At 35.6% G+C, this 19,464-nt stretch overlaps 1 protein-coding gene across 3 annotated transcripts in view; it reads right to left on the reverse strand.

Annotated features, from left to right (window-relative positions):
- Window positions 1-19,464, reverse strand: part of PXDN (peroxidasin) — an 82,390-nt gene that overhangs the window by 26,495 nt on the left and 36,431 nt on the right. For 2 of the 3 annotated variants that reach the window (XM_084516017.1, XM_084516016.1), the window contains 10 exons: window positions 15,826-15,897; window positions 15,283-15,354; window positions 13,838-14,007; window positions 12,498-12,615; window positions 9,305-9,474; window positions 8,533-8,805; window positions 7,074-7,190; window positions 5,724-5,882; window positions 3,161-3,273; window positions 2,152-2,308 (listed from right to left, as the gene is read on the reverse strand). In XM_084516017.1, the coding sequence (XP_084372143.1) occupies window positions 2,152-2,308; window positions 3,161-3,273; window positions 5,724-5,882; window positions 7,074-7,190; window positions 8,533-8,805; window positions 9,305-9,474; window positions 12,498-12,615; window positions 13,838-14,007; window positions 15,283-15,354; window positions 15,826-15,897 (1,421 nt within the window). Of the gene's footprint in view, window positions 1-2,151; window positions 2,309-3,160; window positions 3,274-5,723; window positions 5,883-7,073; window positions 7,191-8,532; window positions 8,806-9,304; window positions 9,491-12,497; window positions 12,616-13,837; window positions 14,008-15,282; window positions 15,355-15,825; window positions 15,898-19,464 lie in introns of those variants that run through there. The other variant, XM_084516018.1, reaches the window with a different exon arrangement.

The raw sequence follows: 19,464 nt of genomic DNA on the forward strand, positions 1-19,464 counted from the left end.
TATAGGTGGATTTGGTGCCCCTTGCTCTGCTCTGAGGCCAGCTGCCTTAGGCTGTTGAGAATACACTCTCAGCATCCAAAATGGTCTGACCTAATGGCAATAATCCTCGATCCATGCTAATTACCAACTGCCCTTCTTGCTTGAGAGCTTCATTTGCATAACAGCCACATAGACACGTAATGAGATAAACCACCTATTTTAAGAAATATTTACAGCTTTGCTACCTTTGTTTGAATTGTTTCAGAGAGTGCTTGCATGCCACGAACCTTTTTAGCATTTCAACATTATACATATAAAAATCCAGTGGCTGTTTACCTTCCCTGTGGCTGCTTACACTATGTGTAATCTCAGCGTTCACCTTAGATACGTCTCCCACAGGGTTATCTTTCTAATTAATGGTGCATGCGGGCTGAATCAGAAACCTTGGTCAGATGTTAACTATACAAACCCTTATTTTTGTATGAACTATTTGCTGCCAGTAGCTCAGTTTTTAGACTAAGAAATATTAAAAGTTAAAGTTACATGCAAGCCTTTCAGGCCTTGCTTTTTTTTCAGGGGAAAAGAAAAATGGCACTTTGTCTGTTAAAAGCAAACTAACAGTTTTTAAGCAACAAAAACATAATCTACACACACCCTGTCCTAAACTTAACCTAGAGGCTTTTACAAAACATCAGCAGATAAGGTCAGAAGAAAATGACAAAAGAAAAACATATTTAAAACGTAATTAAATGTAGCCAGCAAAAACTGCCCTGCAGCTTATATGCATTTGATTTTTTCCATCTCAATGGTAAGAAAATATACCTATGTATTAGAAATATCTATAAAACAATAACTTTTTATAAAAGAAATATTGATATGCAAGTTTTTACATGCTCCTGGCTACATCATTATTAATACGATCCAGATAGCAAGTACCCAGTACTGATAATCTGCCCATTTGTCTCCTTGATTCTCTGACAGCTTCATTTTTAATGGCAAAACCAGAGAAGCAGTATCTGATATCCCACTAATTTTTAGAAGAAACATCATTTACAGTTACAGATTGATTGCAGATGAATCAAACTACCCATCCTTTTCTTTCTTTGCATCTCCAGAATGGCAAAGATGAACTGAAATTTTATGGACTTTACTACATTCATACATTCGCACACTATAAATGGAGATGAAAACTCATCAGTGAATGATTCCCAGCCCTGCAATTTTTCTCTCAGAACTCAAGATACCAGGTGATTGATATCTCATGATAATCAGTACATTTAAAAAAATCACTGATATTTATTCATTAATATAGTAAGCAAAATACAGAACATTAGACATAACACTGGGAAACAATATCCAATATGTTAAAGAAATCATGCTCAATAGTCATTTTCAATGATACAGAAATATCATGTTATTTCAGTTTCTACTGAAAGAAAAAAAAAATCACATGATTTCCTTAAGATTTTCAATCAAAATAAGACTGGAAAATCTGTTTGTATGATGAGTCAGGAAAACACTGGGATCAGTCTATGTAACAAAGCTGTTTCCTTAGTTTTTTTGACTGCTTTATTACAAACAATTACGTATAATAGTTGATATTTATTATTCATCATTATTACTTTCAAATAATTATTATAAATTCATATTTTCTGTTTTTGTTGTTGTAGTTTTTTTCCTCTCTATTTTCTCCTTTAAATTCTTAAGAGTATTACAACTTTCCTGAACTCTGTCATAGTGGTTGCAGCCCAGTTTTTAACCAATAGCTGTAAAAGTCCTTTGAAAGATGTCATTGGAGTTTCAGTCAAGTTATCCCTAAAATTAGACTGTGTATTCAACAAGAAAATTTGAACTGGTCCAAAATAAAAATCAGGAGGAAAATAGCATGACTAACAGGAGCCCAAAACATTGTTTGTTTTGAAGCTTAAGTCCTAGAGACATTTTGGCTGTCATATTCCAATCTTACTCACATCTGTGTGGATAATTGCCTGAATTAAAAATAAATAAATAAATAAATAAATAAATAAATAAATAAGGGAGGTTTAAGGGAAAGGTTAAAAAAAAATGGATAAAAGAAAGAATTTAGCATTTGATGAACTTTTTGCATCTTACAAATAAGCCAAATTCTAAAAGTAATCTAGTTCATACTTCCAACTGATTCATATACCTTACCGTTAACACTAAGCACCATGCTAACAGAGGAGTATCCTATGGTATTCCGGGCAACACATTCATATCGACCTTCATCAGCAGTTCCAACATCACGAATAGTAAGAAATCCCTCTGGACTAACGTGAAATTTTCCACTCTCAGTTACCTGTACTCCATCCTGCAGTAAAGAACAGTGTTTTTTTCATTCTGATATATCCAATCCTAGTTTCCAAACCTGAATTTCTGTTCTCTTTTTCCTCTAAGAGTGAGTTAGTAAACAAAAAACAATAGTGAAGTATATAAATTTATATAAAATTCAACACATGGTTGTCATGTGTGACAGGAGGACTTGCATGTAGATCTAAATCATACAGTGTAATAGTTTACTTTTAAAAGCACTCATTATTATAAATGAAAGTATTTTTAATAGTTTTAGGCCTTCACCACATAGAACATAAGCCCCCAAAATAAGATAGCACCTCTTGAGAATATGTACACATTATCTTACTCAAAATTTGTCAATCTTTTTAAAGATCTCCAGAACGCATGTCAATTCTTCATATACTGTGCATTTAAGATACATTAAGGTACATTTATTTTAATGATCACTAATTGAAGATAATCAAGAAGACTGAAGATTAATATTAGAAACCCTTTAATACACCAGTAATTCTACCTTTATAAATGTTTAATTTAACAATTGTTGCACTGACGGAAGTCAAACCAAGAGCTGTCACTGAAATATATAGGACTATTAATATCTATATTACTGATTCTGGTCTGTATAATGTTTCCAAAAATTTGCGTAACCATATATATGTCTGTGTATACACACACACACACACACATCTAAAATTCAGGTTTGGTATCTATATACATACTCTGTATTACAGCTGATTTGCTGATCAGACTGAAGGTAATGTTTTCAGAATCAAAGTGATCATTGTGTTAATTTGCACCTTAAGCAGTTAGTTATGAAGAGATGGAGAGGCCACCGCCTTTATGAAACAACCAAAGAAATATCTATTACCTTATTCCATGTAATTACTGGCTCTGGCTCTCCTTGAGCACTGCATGGGATCTGCACATTTGTGCCAACTTCTACCGTCATGTCACTGGGAACACTGGCAAATACAGGAGTCACTAAAAAAACAAATGACACATTGATAAGGTATGAAATACAACTTCTACAAAAGATGATCTAAAAAGAGGTCATCATTGTTTATTTCTTTCAGTTATCCAACATTTCTTCATTTATAATCCTATTCTGCTTGCAAGTTTTACCTGATTATAACAATACCTTAAAGACAATGTTGCTTATTTTTAGTATCTGCTTCAGGCTGATTTTTAAGTGCTCTTAACTTGTAACAAAACAGGCTAGTAGTTGCCAAAAACACTACGTTCTGTAAGCTAATAGCTCTGAAAAAAAATCTGTAAATAGGTAACTTTGAACAAAATCACCAGAATAATAGGAAATTCCCCATCAGCTTCTGCCATAATTTTAAACTTTCAAGTTTTAAATAGCAACAACAGAGATTTCTCAGATGATTAAAAGCAAAACTTTCCAGAACTCACTCAACTCTAAGAGCCCCAACTTGATCTGCTGGGGTGTTAAACCTTCACAAAACTGCTGTGCATCTGAAACCAATGAGCCCTGGGCCTTAAACATCAACTGACCTTTGATTTTAAGGGCAGAGGGTGCACAACAACCTGATTCCATGGTGAAGAAAATTAATGCATTTTTAATCCTAATTTCCTTCAAATCCAGATGGATGTAGATCCAGCACTCAGATGAATTTCATGAGAAGCATGTACAAGATTATGAAGATGCTTACAACTGTATTTCTACTGGAACATATCAGCACTTTGCAGGGAGGAGGAATGGGTCTATGGTTCTACCAAGAAGCATTTGGCCACACAGCCTGCTACCAAACAAATCTGGCCTTGGTGTTAAATTGTTTGTACGGTCTCTTGCAAACGAAGCATGGTTATTAAGGAGTGGAGACAATTTCAAATAAATTGTCTGCACTGGGATGTAAGTGTCTAGGAGGATGTGCGGTATGTCTTGTTGAGGACAAACAGTCTTGAACCTTTAATCTGTATTCATTAATACAGATTTAGCCACAGTGAGCACTGACTAGACATTCCTGAGATGAAAAGTCCCTTTGTTATAAGCCCAAAGGAAAACGTTTTCTCTTGTTGCACAATTAAAAATATCATTGCAATGAATGTATGGAGAGCTCCAATTTCAGGAACATATATGTAGCCTTCAATCTTGTATCTACTATCTTTTGATGACTGGATTTTGCAATCTGAGTTGCACAAAATTAATTTTATTAAACTTAAGTTCAGTGAAGTTTAACACAACTGGAAACCCTGGAAACCCATAAAACTTTTTAAAATAGTTTTGTTTTGTTGAATTTTAGCCAGCAATTTTATGTAGGTGAACAAAATCTGTACTTTGACAAATCAATCTCCCGTTATTATTTTTAACTAAGAAAAATCAATGGTTTTTTTTTTTTTTTTGGACAGATGTCTTAGTTTAGGAAAACTACAATACTCTTTTACTGAAAAACTGTTTTAGATATGGTCATTACCAAGAAAGTCTTTTAATTAACTGTTTAATCTCCTTCAATGTAATTTAACACCAAAGTACTTAACTAAATTATAAATATTAATATGATTCTAATTATGGAAGTAGCTTACTTAGAATTTACTTGAAGAAAAAAAAGGAAATTGTAGGGGTTTTTTTCTGTGTTAGCTTATTTTAGGTATAAGCAATGGCACTTCATTGTGAAAGTCATTCTGGTGTTGTAAAATGAACCGTTTTGTTTCTGGACATTAAAACATTATGTTAATAACACTATTTAGTTAGCAGCATAGAGTCTTATAAGAAGTTAGTCTAACATGCACACAGAAAAAAGACAACATTTTCACAAGAAAAAATACTTTCACAAGCACAGGAATACAGTCATCCACAAAGCAAATCTCCATTCTTTAAAAACAAAAGTAGATCAGATGAACCTGTTTCACAGAATACAGTTTGTTCTAAAGAAATGATACTCTGTTCAAATCCTAATAAGTATCCATACGTTATTTATTAAAAAATACCCACAAACTTTTTTTTTAAAAAAAAAAAGATATGCTTAGAAATAATGATCAGAAATGTGAAATATGTGCAACACCCTGAACAACAAGTTTTCTAAATAACAAAAGATAATAGTCATGTTTTAACAAGCTCTTATCAAAAAAGGCCAAGCTTAATTACAAGGCTATGTATTCTCCAGATGACTTCGAACTAAGTCTGTCTGGGCACACTGACCCACATGCTCAATTTATAAGAGCTAATAAGACACCTTATAGTGCAAATCCAGCAACCTAGAATTACTGTAATATTCAGTAAAAGTTCTAAAGAAAAACCCAAGCACTGGGTTTATTTAAGCTCTGCTTCAAAAGCTTTTTTACTTCTAAACTAAGATAAATTTAACCTACTTCACATTCACATACATGCCATACTATGCCATCAAAAATGATTAATTCTGATTCTTACATTTTAGAAAAAGAGAAGAATAAATCAAATATGGAGAACATACCTCTAGGCTGCACAGTCAGGTATACAACAATCCTTTGAGATCCAATAATGTTGACAGCTTGGCATTCATACTGTCCCTGGTCATGCAGGGCTACCCTGGAAATCCTTAGGGTACCAGAAGATAGAACTAAATGTCTTCTGTCAACAGACAACTGGCCTCCTGAAACACAGAGCAATAGCATTTTGTTTTTTACAGCAGTACAGAACAAAGTCTCTTTGTTTCAGAAAAAGGGAAATCTGGAAGTATTCAAATTTGATAAAACATTGGAAACAAAAGTTTCTTAAAAAGACAGAACTGGTGAAACCTTGAATTCACAGAATACGAACACACAAATATATGTATGCACACAGTCATAATCCTGATCTCTTCCCCTTCTCCATTTGTGGCAGAGAGACGTATTTCCATTTAAGGAGCACGACAAAGCATCTTAACAAGAAGGCACCAGAAGAATGGCAACAGGTATTACTGTTAATTTCATATTATTGTTAAGTATGAAAGACACTCACAATTCATCTGCCTAGACCACCTAGACAACCAATAGAAAAATACATACAGCTCTGAAAAAATGGAATATAATACAATACAATACAAATGAAATGAAAGGCACAACAGTGTCTGTACCCTGTTCTTCCTTTCTGGACATTTCATTTGATTGGAGCAACCTTGGCAGAGGGAGAAACAGGGACATTATCAGCATTAAAATGATCAAGAGTTTGTTAAAAATCTGCTTTATGTACCATAATTTAGAATTCCTTAGGAGATGCTTTTCCTTCTAGAGCTGCTTCACTTGACTCAACTGGCATACCTACTTACATACAACATCCACTGGAGTATTTCTTCCCACTGCATTGGGCTCAATGCCTTTACAACCCCAACCTGATACAGCAGTCAGCAGAGTGAATCCCAGTGTTCCTGTCAATCCCCGTTAAGTGACAGAAACACAGTACACAGAATTTGTACTGATGCCAGGATGGACTGTTCTGGTTTCTGAAGAGGGCACATCCAGACTTATTTTAGATCTCATCAGTGATGGTCACCTCGATTTCAGTAGTAAATTGTCAGTAATAAATATTGCCACATGTGATTTGGCTTGCATTTCTTAAACCTTTATTAGCAGGAAATTGTGATGGAGACATACATTTTAGAGACTCCTTTTTACTCAATACTGAAGAACACTTGGACAACTAGCTTCTGCTGGATATTTTGCCTTTTCTAGCTAAAGCAGAAAAAGATGAACCCCATTTCCTTCAGGACTGAAGTGTCTGAACAAATACATGAATTTCCTTTCAATTCAAGTGTCATTACAAAATCTATTCTAGCAGATTAAAAGTACGTCCAGAACAAATTTACCTCCTTTTGTCCAGGCAATAACGGGCTGGGGATAGCCTTGTGCTTCACAAGGGAAGTCAACAGTTTGTCCCTCAATCACTGTTTTGTCTTGAGGAGTGACAGTAAACTGAGGTAGAGCTACAGAAGAGAAAATAAACTGGTAAAAAAAAAAAAAAAAAAAAAAACTGAAAAATATATGACTGTATGAAATTGCATACAATTTCCTGCATTATGTGAAAAGCTCATATTGGTGGGAAATGGGATGCTGGTGTTTTTACATTCTATTTAATGTAGAGCTGAGATTTAGGGTAATCCCTTATGCAATAGGAACATCCCCATCAATCACATTGTGCCCTGGTGTCAGTGAAGGTCTCTGGTATCTATTGCTGTATAAGATACACAGTAAGACTTAAAGACTGTAACATGGAGTGTTCCCTAGATTAAAAATACTTTCTTCTTTTTCTATCTTTCAAAAATTCCTCAGCTAAATTATGAAGAAAATGTAACATAGTCAAAATCCTCCTTAGCTGTTTTGTTTGTCTTTATTCAGAAGGAAAACAGTAAGTGGAGTGCAGGACAATTTCTGCATCATGACATTATCAGTGTGAGAAGGAATTTGTTCAGCTCTCAAAACACAATAATCCACTGGTGAATGATAAATGAACAAAACACATGGACAAGTTATTTTGTGTAGCTTTAAAAACTGAACTAATTTACAAAGCATTTGCAACCTGAACTGTTTGTCAGAGATCTTAATGTCTTAAAACAGAAATTAATTTAAATTGCTCAAAACGTTTTGCAAATAAAAGTTCCAGCACTAAAATGTTTGCAAAAGAAATATTCTCCACATATATGCATAGAAGGTTTTTTGATACTTTGTCCTTAAAACACCTTATATTCTTACTACTGACATGCAATACCAAAGTTATTGTGGTCACAATTCATTAGGAATTCTCTGACTTTCACTTCGCAGAAACGCCTCAGCTGGTAGAGTGACTGTTTCCATGAAACTCAGAAAATGTGCCCACATTCACCTGGCTATCTACAAGGGAAAGGTACCATGGATCTATACTCGAAACTCCAGTCTAGTACTCCTGGTATAAATCCTAAACTCTAGGACTGCTACTTGTTACAGAAAAAAAGTACACAAACTGGAGATTGCATGTTTTATTCATACCAGCAAACTGGCAAAAAAATTAAAACATTGCATGTTTTATTCATACCAGCAAACAAAACTATAAGCATTTCAAAACACAAATGTTAACTTCAGTAAATAATCAATGGAATTTAACTTTCAGAATATTGTCTTACTCTGGGTGAAATATACAGCAACATTACTATGGTTATATAGTGTAATTAAAAGAAAAAATCCTTACGGTTTTAGTTTGGCTATGGCAATTCCAAAAAAAAAAAATTAATACTTGAAGTAATATACTCTTCATAATATGTTTTACAGCATGTCACTGCAAGTAATACTCACCTTGGACTATGATGTATGCAGTTGCATGGATATTATCTATGCTGTTAGTTGCAAAACAGGTATACTCTCCGCTGTCCTCCTGCTTCACATTTTGTATGTAAAGTCCTCCTGATGGAGTTATCGTGATGCGAGGGTCACTTGGTAAAGGGGTTCTGTCACCTTTGGTCCATGTAATTCGTGGCTGAGGGTGCCCAGTTGCACTGCACTCCAAGGTAACACTCTCTCCAACTAATACCTCTGTATTTTGTGGGTGAATCACAAAACTTGGCCTGGCTGTGAGAAAATAACAATGCCTAAATATGACTTTTAGCTGAGAGTACTAATTTGGCTGAATATTGCAATAGTTTGGGGAACCAAGTTGTTTTGGTTTTCTATTTTAATAATAGCTCTGTTCCAATGTACCTCTAATCTTGGTGCAAACTCTGCTTGCTTTAATCCTAATCTTTTTTCCTTACCCCCGCCCCCCCTTTAAAACAATTATTAATCATATCCTCATTTACTGATGTTTAGAGACGTAGACACTGAGACCCAGAAAACAATCTGGCTAAAAGGTGCTATGGGGTGCTCAAAAAGAAAGAAATTACTAAGTATTTTTTCCCAACGGCATGTATACATTTAAATGACATTTTAAGTTCGCCTGGTGGTGAGTATACAAACAAAATTTGTCAATGTCAAGAAGATACAAGAAGCAATACATCTTATTTTTAGCAATCTTATTAAGAAAACAATTCTCTTTAGAAATGCAAAATCCAGACTTTGTTTTTTTTTTTACCTGGTGATCCAAAGTATCTAAGAGTAACTTCCTGAGTTTTCACTTCTCCAGCCACATTTTTTGCCATGCACTGGTAAATGCCCTGGTCTGTTTCTTGAGTATTCTGAATCATTAAGGTGCCATCATCTAGCAAGTTTAGACGGGAATCTTCTTTCATACTGAGCTCATTACTGTGAAGAAAAGAATCTGCTGGAGTTAAACCTTTAAATCATGAGCACAGAAAACTGTAAAATAATAAAAACTTAAATATATTACCCAAAATATATGGGAAAAAAGTAAGCTTTACCGTGTTATGTAAAATAATAGAATTTTTAGTTTTCTCCTAAAGAGAAGAAGAGTACAAACAAAAAATGAATCGATTTTGCTTATGCAAGTATTACACCTTCAAAATGAAAAGCCAAAATATTTTTATGAGTAAAAGCTTATGGGGAAAAAAAAAAGACAAAATACCTGGTCTCATTCTCTTTTAAGAATACAAGCTGTTCTAACCAGTAAATTGATTTCAAATGTTTCCACTGGAAGTATACTAAGTTCAATACTCAAAATACATTCTACTAGAAGAGGAGTTAGTTGCTTAAATTTCTGGTGCCAAGGTCTCTCTGGATTTTTCAAGGAGCACTTACGAACATGATTGTAATTTGCTTTGGCTTGAAATGTAAATTAAAATTAGCTCATTGTGCTATATCATGGGTACAACATTTCTGTGATACGATGTAAGTATATTTAGTGCATTTTATTGAAGGAAATGTTTCTCACTTCATCCCTCACATGATGAGGAAAGCACAGAAGTGGGATGAGGAGCTCACTCTTTGTGTACAAAATGTTGAGCAATTATTTATGCACCCCATCCCTCCCTGGTGGTCTAGTGGTTAGGATTCGGCGCTCTCACCGCCGCGGCCCGGGTTCGATTCCCGGTCAGGGAAAAGTTTTTTGATGGGCAGAGGCCAATGGGATGAAGTCCAATGTGGCTAAAAGCCAGGTCCTGCAATTTGTACACAACTACCCCATGCAATGCTACAGGCTTGAGGCAGACTGGCTGGAAAGCTGTGAAGAGGAAAAGGATCTGGGGGTGTTGGTTGATGCTTGCTTGAACATGAGCCAGCAGTGTGCCCAGGTGGCCAAAAAGGCCAACGGCATCCTGGCTTGTATCAGGAATAGTGTATCCAGCAGGACCGGGGAGGTGATCATCTCCCTGTACTCAGCTCTGGTGAGGCCGCACCTTGAGTACTTGTGTTCAGCTTTGGGCTCCTCAGTACAAGAAGGACATCGAGGCCCTGGAGCGTGTCCAGAGAAGGGCTACGAAGCTGGTGAAGGGCCTGGAACACAAGTCCTATGAGGAGTGGCTGATGGAATTGGGCTTGTTTAGACTGGGGAAGAGGAGGCTCAGGGGAGACCTTATTGCTCTCTACAACTACCTGAAAATAGTTGTGGGGAGCTGGGGGTTGGCCTCCTCTCACAGGTAACTAGTGATAGGACTAGAGGGAATGGCCTCCAGTTGTGCTAGGGGAGGTTCAGGTTGGAAATTAGGAGATATTTCTTCTCAGAAAGAGTGGCTAGAAATTGGAACAGGTTGCCCAGGGAGGTGGTGGAGTCTCTGGTCCCTGGTGGTGTTAAAGGAAAGGTTGGAAGTCGTGATTAGGGATGTGATTTAGTGGGTATTATTGGTGATAGGGTGATAGTTGGACCAGATGATCTTGGAGGTCTTTTCCAACCTTAATGATTCTGTGATTCTGTGTGATTGCTGATCTACTCAGCATTCAGCAATTGCTCAATAGGTTAATGCCTTTTGACTGATCTTGCCATATTCAACTACCTTGCAAAGAGTTTTCTCTCATTCATGCAGCCAGGAAACAAGCCAGAATCAATAATCCCACACCCCAAGCTCAAATTTCCTCTTAAAACTCTTTCATATGTGTATTCCGAATAAGTTTTCCTTGTTTATTATAAAAAGTACATAAGCCAAAGAAAATTTTAATGAAATAATTACACCATCCAAGTTTAAGGCTCTGTTCTTTGCATACTCCATAAATGCTCTACCCTTGCCTCACGCAGGGATCTTACTGAAATCAGCCTAAAGCTACAGAAACAGGACTCTATGTTGTTCCATTCTATCAACAACTAACAAACTAAAATGGTTCCCTTATTAATATATAACGTTAAAGAATTTGTTTTCCAGATCAAGTTCTTCATTTGTGTAAGAGAATTACTCAGCCAAAGTCTGATTAAGCTGGTGGTAAACTCACAAATAATGTGCCCGCTGTAAATTCAGGTCAGTTTTGGGGAGATGATGTGCTGCTGTGTGGCTAGTTCAGCTATGATGTGCGTGGCTCTGCTGGAGCAAGCTGGGATCTGCTTGCTCAAGCAGCCAGGGTGGCTCATTGGCTCCCAAGGGACACACATCCTTTATAGACCCTACCCTCCTAAACAAGGAGAAGCATTTGAGCAGGTTGCCCAATGAACTTGTGCCATCTCCAGCCTTGGTGGTTTTTAAGACCCAAATGATATAGCCCTGAGCAACCTGGGGTGTTCTTGTAGCTGTCCTTGCCTTGAGCAGAAGGCTGCACTAGAAATCTGCTGAGGTTCCCTCTAACCAGAATTACCCCAAATAATCCTGTGACATAGGCACTTGCCTGCCTTGGGACTGATATCCCCTTTTGTAGGATGAGCTACAGCTCAGATGAAAGTTTACTGCTTTGGAGGTGGGGTTCAAGGAAGCCTCTGAAATCTAACTCTTCTCCAGCTGGAGCCCTTTAAAAAAGCAGCTATCGCTCTGCCTCAAAATGTAATATAAACAGACCTAGGCAGCATATGCAAACACCAGCTAAGCCCACAAACCACATGTGTGACAACTCCTTGTTGGATTCTCTGGTACTTACATGTAAGTGATTTACAGTTTTACAGTTGTGAGCAACTTTGTATGTATAACTACAGTTGAAAAACTTACCAATAGTATTATATATAAGTAGTCATAAATTAGGACTTTCTAAAATCATCAGTTCTTAAGAGTTTAGAATTACTAATAAAACAGATCTGGGCCATTATTACTCCATATACTTCTTTTTATTATAATATGTTTCTGCTGTTACTATTCCATATGTTAGCATGTAATGTATATGGCCATGCACCCAGAAATGTACACACACACGGACAAACATACTTACATCAAGTTTCTCTATTCCTCTTTTAAACTTACTTGTTTCGAAGCCAGATAATTTCTGGTTTAGGATTGCCTTCAGCTCTGCAAGTGAAGTACACTGTATTCCCTGAGGTAACGTCCACATCCTGAGGCTCTGATGTAATTCTTGGCCTCTCTGTATCAAAAATAAAATGTATAAGGAATCCTTACTTGTTTCAACACTACTAAAGAATGGTAAATAAATATTTTTTTCTATATACCTTGTAGAAAAATATTTTCCACAAATGTTTTAAATTAAAATATTTATAAGCTTAATCAGGATTAAACAGAGTTTTCTTCATGTAAAAGTGACGGCTGCCTTTCTGACCTCCATTGTTTCCTAGGAACTTTTAGCAGACTGGAAATAGATTGTGCAAATTTGTATCAGGTTCTAAAGTAGCTGTTTTATTTATTTGAACAAAGGCTCAATTTGCTTATGAGGAACAAACTTTAAAGCAGCAAGCACAAGTGCCATTTAAAATAACTTCCTCTAGATTAGTATCAGTGCCTAACCTACCTCCTACAGAATAATTCGTCCAGCTTGCTTCCTGCAGTTTCCATATTCAGGCTGCTTAGATGTGCAGAGAGTTGGGAGGATGCCATGTGAATTATTCTCGCACCAAATCCCCTTTTACTATATTTTCCAAGAACACTGTAGACACTTATGATTATAATTCCCCTGATCAGAATTATACCCAACATATAAATAAAAGGTCAATTAGTTATTTTATATCTTCTGAGGCAAACACCCATTGCACGGTGGAAAACCTGCTTTATGGATTCAGAAAAGGAGAGGTGCTGAGGCCTGAGCCCTGGGGTGTCCATTAATCCTGCAGTGACAGAGGATTTCAGTGCCCATATAGGGCATATAACCCAATAAATACAGACGATTGTAAAAGAAATCCAGTGACCTAACCTAACAAAGTCAGCAAGAGTTTTAACAATAAATTCTCTGAAATTAGAAGCAATTATATTTGTTTTCATTCCTTCTCCTTTATGTAAAAGTGAATATGGGACACCGACAACTTTAACATAATACCAAAGACGCTAGTTGACAATCAAATCTGAAATATAAAAAGGAAAAATAAACTTCTTCTGGATAGTCACATTTAGTTTCTTAATGACAAACTCCAAACACATGTTTCATTATACTTGTTTCATTAAATATAGGCTCAGGGATAAAAATGACCAATTCTGTAGGAAGAAGACAAAAGACCGGGAAGGAACACAGAGAGAGTTCTGGAAATACTCAATATTAACCAGAAGTAGTCAGTGTTACCAAAGAGAACAGAAGAACAAATTCTAAGTCTGGGTGTGTTTAACACATTAAAGAAGTCAGCACGAAGTGGCAAACCCACCACAGTTAAGTTCCTCTGGTGTTATCGTGGCCACTGATCGTCCCTGGATCCTTCGTGGATACTCGCAGGTAGCGGCTGCCTGGGCATTTCCTGACTCCGCATACGTCTTCAGCAGCTCCGCTAGCCACAGGATTTCACAGTCGCAGTGAAGAGCGTTTGAATCCAAACGCCTGCATAAAACAAGAAGTGGCCACCGATCTTATTAGCAAGCTTGGGCTATTTACAGACAGAAGGCAATCTTGAATGCAGTTGGTGGTCACTCGCTTGTATGCATTCTGGCAGTCTTTATTACAAAAGTGCATATAATTTTTACTGCACGGGTAGAACTGTGTTCAACCTAGCAAGCATATGAACAAGACTTCTTTTCTAACTCCACATTCAGTGAAAAAAACTGAACTTATTCAGATGTTGTACAAACCTTCCTAAAATAAGCAGCATATACAATTCTCCCCCCATTTTCTTCCTGCTTAATACTTATTCATGCAAAAGGATCAGTTAACTTGACTTTTTTACAACTTTCCATTTTGTTGGTAATGTAACTGAGACAAAGACCCACAGTTTTATTTAAGTGCTAAGCTTAATAAGTTGCTCATTGAGTTCAGTTAGTAACCTCCTGCAACAGGAGCCTATAACAAGATCCATAAATTCTGTTGACTTTTTCTAGTTACTATGTGGGACATTGTGTTTTCTAGTGGAAGGCCCTGTAGGAAAAAAAAAAAAAAAAAAAAAAAAAAAAAAACCACAAGTATGGTAATCTGTACCATTAAATATATGTACCATTAAATATGTAAACACTGGAATAAAAATTGCATGACAAAGTGACTTTAGTGTATATTTGGGGGTAGTTACCTTTTTGATTATTTTGACTAATATATTGACTAATATATTTTCACTATATTATAAATATATAATATATATTATAATATACATATATATATGTATTTATAATATATTTATAAATATATATGTAATATTATATATATAATATATATTTGTACTGTATAAATATATAAACATAAAGATTATATTATATTTAATAATATATTAGAAAAGCAATCAAAAGAAAATATCCAAATAATCAGATACATCATGTAAGGATAACCTAGTAAGACATAGACAAGAGGGTAAAAAGGAAGGAGCTGTTTTGTATATTATTTAGTCTACATAACAAAGTTCTGATAGTGAACAAGACCATACGTCTACACATAATTTGAAGACAGTAAACAAACAAAAGGAATTAGTCACTAGAGATGGCAGGATATGAAGCAATGGTCTCACTCTATGTAAGTAAACAACTGCAGCACTGTTTAGGAAAAATGATTTAATATTTAAAATACTTCCATAACAAAAAACCTTGTCAAAAAAGATAAACTTTGCAAGATGAGATACGCTATAATTAGATTATTCAAACTTTCTTTAGTTTGATAATAGTTCAATTTACTTACAGTCTCTTCATAGATTCTAAGTGACTAAATGTTCCAGGAATCAAATGAGCTATTCTGTTGTTATGCAAAAATCTGTCAAAAAAAAACAAAGAAATATGCATGTAATAATTCAGATTTTGACATGTACACATTTTATTTATATTATTCTTAAAGTTAATTAATGGAAAATAATTTTAGAATTTTTTTTAAAACCTTTTCCAGCAATTCACTGACTGCTAATTTTTACCTAATTTCTAAGGTATATTTCTCCCATATGGGAGAAAAGAAGCCATAGAATGATAAAAGAACTAAAAAACTAATATGGAGTTCAAAAGCATTCAAATGAGCAACTCAAAAAAAAAAAAAAAAAAAAAAGTCATTCTGCTAAGGTAAGCCTGAAAAGATTTTATTGGAAAAAAGTTACTTAACAGTTAAAATAAAATTTTTAGCCTAGAAATAATTTACAGGATGATAAGAACATTATTTTCTGATTTTGAACATTTGATTTTATTCAAAGAAGCAAGGTGACTCTTCTGCATCTTACCCCAAGGTAAACAAACTTACAGCCTTTCAAGTTTTGGAAGATGGGTAAAGGACTCAGGTTCCAACGTTTCTATTTGATTAAAGTGCAGATACCTGAAAATATGTCAAATAAAAAGAAAAATGCTGAAACAGTTTCCTTAACAAAGGCAAAATATTATAAAGCATTTTGCTACTGTTTACATGTTTTACACATCTAAATGATGACCATGATGCAGTGGCCTAACCTTCTTTTGATATCACCTGAACTCTGTACTAGAAAATGAAAAATACAGGAAGACACTAGCAAGAAAGTTTAAACACTGCTATATATCATGTGTGTGTGTGCACATATACTTGCAAAAAAACTGTCTGATGACTTTTACTTTGGAGATTTTGGATATACTACTTTGAGCACTCTTTTGCAAAGTCTGGTATGCATGACTATGCATCCTTGCATATATGAAGAAAATAGTATTTTAATAGGGAAATGTTGCATATTCTTTTTAAAGATATTTACAGTTTCCAGTAGAATAATGTATAAATTTCAATAATAAAGAATACATTGAAAATTTCAAGATGGTGAGAATGCTATGAATTTAAAGCATTTAAAGCTACTAGGTCTCTCAACAGCTCAAAAGACAAAAAAAAAAATAAATAAATCATAGCATAAAACCTGAATCAGTCCTAGAGAAAGGGTTCCTAGCAACTAGTGTACAATTAACCACCACAGCTGTGCTCTGGTTGATGCTCTGTTGATGCTCATGTAAGCTCTTAATATTATACAGCAATCAATACATACAGCTATTAATCTGATAACATGGAAAGAGTTTAATGGAATGGGGTAATCAACCAGATTATTAACCTACAACTGGTATGGCAAAAAGGACTTCAAAGGCAGGCTCATACCAGTCCTGGCTGTGAGGACTGAGCTGTGTAGATACCCCACAGCTTTGCAGAGGAGAGAACAAAAATGAATTGATGGAATTGTGAAAATGATTTATAGACTTCGGATCCTTATTATAACCAAATGTATCCTCTAAAAGTTTCCTGTCTGACTGCTACCTCTGACAAACTTGGAACATCTGGAGAGATTGTATACGTAGCAATCACCATTGGCTAAAGAATGATAAAGCCCATCACTTCAAAACAGAGAGAAAACCTCAGACCACCCAATCTTCTGAAAAATAAATAAATAAACAATCCCACAGCACAAAAAGTAGGAAGAAGGCGGCCATGCGAGCTCCCTTGTACTGCTCTGCTCCCTGACCTGAGCTGCACGGCTGCACAGTGCAAGGCCCGGAGGAGATGGCCGTGGATGCTCTCGTTCCGGTACAGGCTGGAAGACGCGTGGCATGCTGACGCCAGGCACGTGCCTGGCAGCCTCCCAGCTCCCTGCCAGCAGCACGGCCAGAGCACAAGCCAGTGAGCGATGCCAGGTAGCAGTGAATGGGGATGGCAGGAAAAATAAAATAAAAAAGCCAATAAAGCGGCACGGATGTGATCAGACACATCGGAGTGTCAAGCCTGCTTACTGCCAGTGCAACGTGTGGCCACGGATCATCGACAGATTTTGATCCTGTTTGCATAAAGAAACAAGAAATGTGTAATCATGCTGTGCCTGCCAGTCTTCAGCTCTGTTTTGAAAATACTGGCCAGCTTCATCTAAATTAAAAAGACAGACATCTCAAAGGCAGCGACCTCCTGCAAACTTCATTCAAGTCAAGAGTGGAGAGAAGAGTGACCCTGGCTAGTTCCAGTCCTGCAGAAAGGCTGATGGGACAGGGACGGTGCCTAAGCCTCAAGGCACTGCTCTCCCACCTCCACCGCACCAGCAGCTCACAGCTAGACAGCAGCAGGAGTTGTGGCTTCTTCTAAAGCAGCTTTGCTTTTGGATAAAAAAAAAAAAAAAAAAAAAATATTCCAGGCACCATTTTTTTCCTGTACAGAGAGCAGGGTGGTTTTTTTTTGTTTGTTTGTTTGTTTGTTTTTGTTCGTTTGTTTGTTTTTTTGTGTTTTGTTTTGTTTTGTTTTTCTTTTTTTTTCCCCCTGTTTTAACATAGTTAATTGTCTCTGCATTTTTATCATTCAAGTATCTCTTGTATTTCTTTGGCACTAACAAAGCAAGATTTGTATGCATGAGCAATACCTCTAACTAGAACTAACTAATAAAGGTGGGGAAAACAGGCACACTGAAGCACCCAGTACCTTCCCCAGGTCTACAAATCAGAAGTGATATTAGCAAAGACAGAAAAAGAGAGGGCACCTCTCTCAGACTGTTTAAGTGACACATATTTAATTAAACCCAAAGCAACACCTCCTAACTGCTGTTCAGTATTCCAGTCAACAATAATTAAAGATGTAAAGGATAGCTTTTGTGCATGAAAACTCATTTATTTTTTCCAACCAAATTAATCAGTTTAATTAAAACAATACCTCTGTTACAAACCTTGCCTTGTTTATACCCTCAGATCATCACAGATACAATTGCAGTGATCAAGGCACTGGAACACATTGTAACCGTCAACTTTACCTCATCAGAAACCATGCTGACTGCAGTAGCACAAAAATCAAATAATGAAGCTCAGCTAGGGAATGCTCTGAACTGCTTATATGCCTACTTAAGCAGGGCTTTGCAAGCTTTTAAAGGTCTCAGCCTTTTTTGAGGTCTCAGGCTATTTATGAACAGAATGAGGTGTTAAGTATGTAGACAACAAATGTAACTGCAAAAAAATAGTGGCAGAAACTAGACTGTATTATAGGTCACACATTATAAGTACAATAAAAAAGAAAAAAAAAATTCCTGGCTGCATGATCTACTCTTAACTCACATTTTATCATTTAGTTTACTTACATTCTTTTTTTGTATGAACCACAGTAATGCTTTTTTTTTTTTAATGGATTTTATTTTTTAATTAATATAAGAATTTCTTGGGACTGGAAATTCATCCAGAATGTAATCATATTCAAGAAATAATCTCACATTGTCATGTCTTTATAGACATCTTTTATATTCAAAGTGTAACAAGCACTTGAAAAAAAAGCAGTATGATGGAATGAATTTGGTATTAAAATGCTTTCATACTGCAAATTAAAAGAAAAAGCATGCAAGACTAGTTTTTAAAGATTTTTGTGTTTTCCTTTTTTTTTTTTTTTAATTCTGAATTTGTTATCAAGTAGGAAACAGAAGGAAAGAAAATATTTAAAGAAAAAAAAAAAAAGAAACACCTAGAGGAAAATAAAGATTTGATCAAATAAGCACAGCACAGATTTTTTTTTTTTCTTTGTTATCATTAACCTTGGAGGATGAACTGTACTTTAAATTCAATATTGGTGGCATTTCTCTTCTTCCATAGGAGTAAATTTCAGATCCTATCTTCCTTCATAATATTATTGTAGAGGATTACTTTTACCATATATGCCAACTGTTCATTTCCAATAGTATAGCCACTTCTTTGGAAAGTACTTAAAACTCATCAGTAACATATCAATTATGTTCTAAATAAACAGCTTGTTTGCCATTTTGATTATTTGAAAGAGAATGAACAAACAGATTTTCTTGCCCCTCTCAGGCATATGACAAGAATTAACAGCTTAAACCACAAGGACAGAGATTCAGATTAGACATTACAATAATGGTATAAAGTACTCAAACAGAATGCTTAAGGAGATTATTGAATCTGT

Source organism: Aythya ferina (assembly GCF_964211825.1).
Source record: "Aythya ferina genome assembly, chromosome: 3".
Lineage (NCBI taxonomy): Eukaryota > Metazoa > Chordata > Aves > Anseriformes > Anatidae > Aythya > Aythya ferina.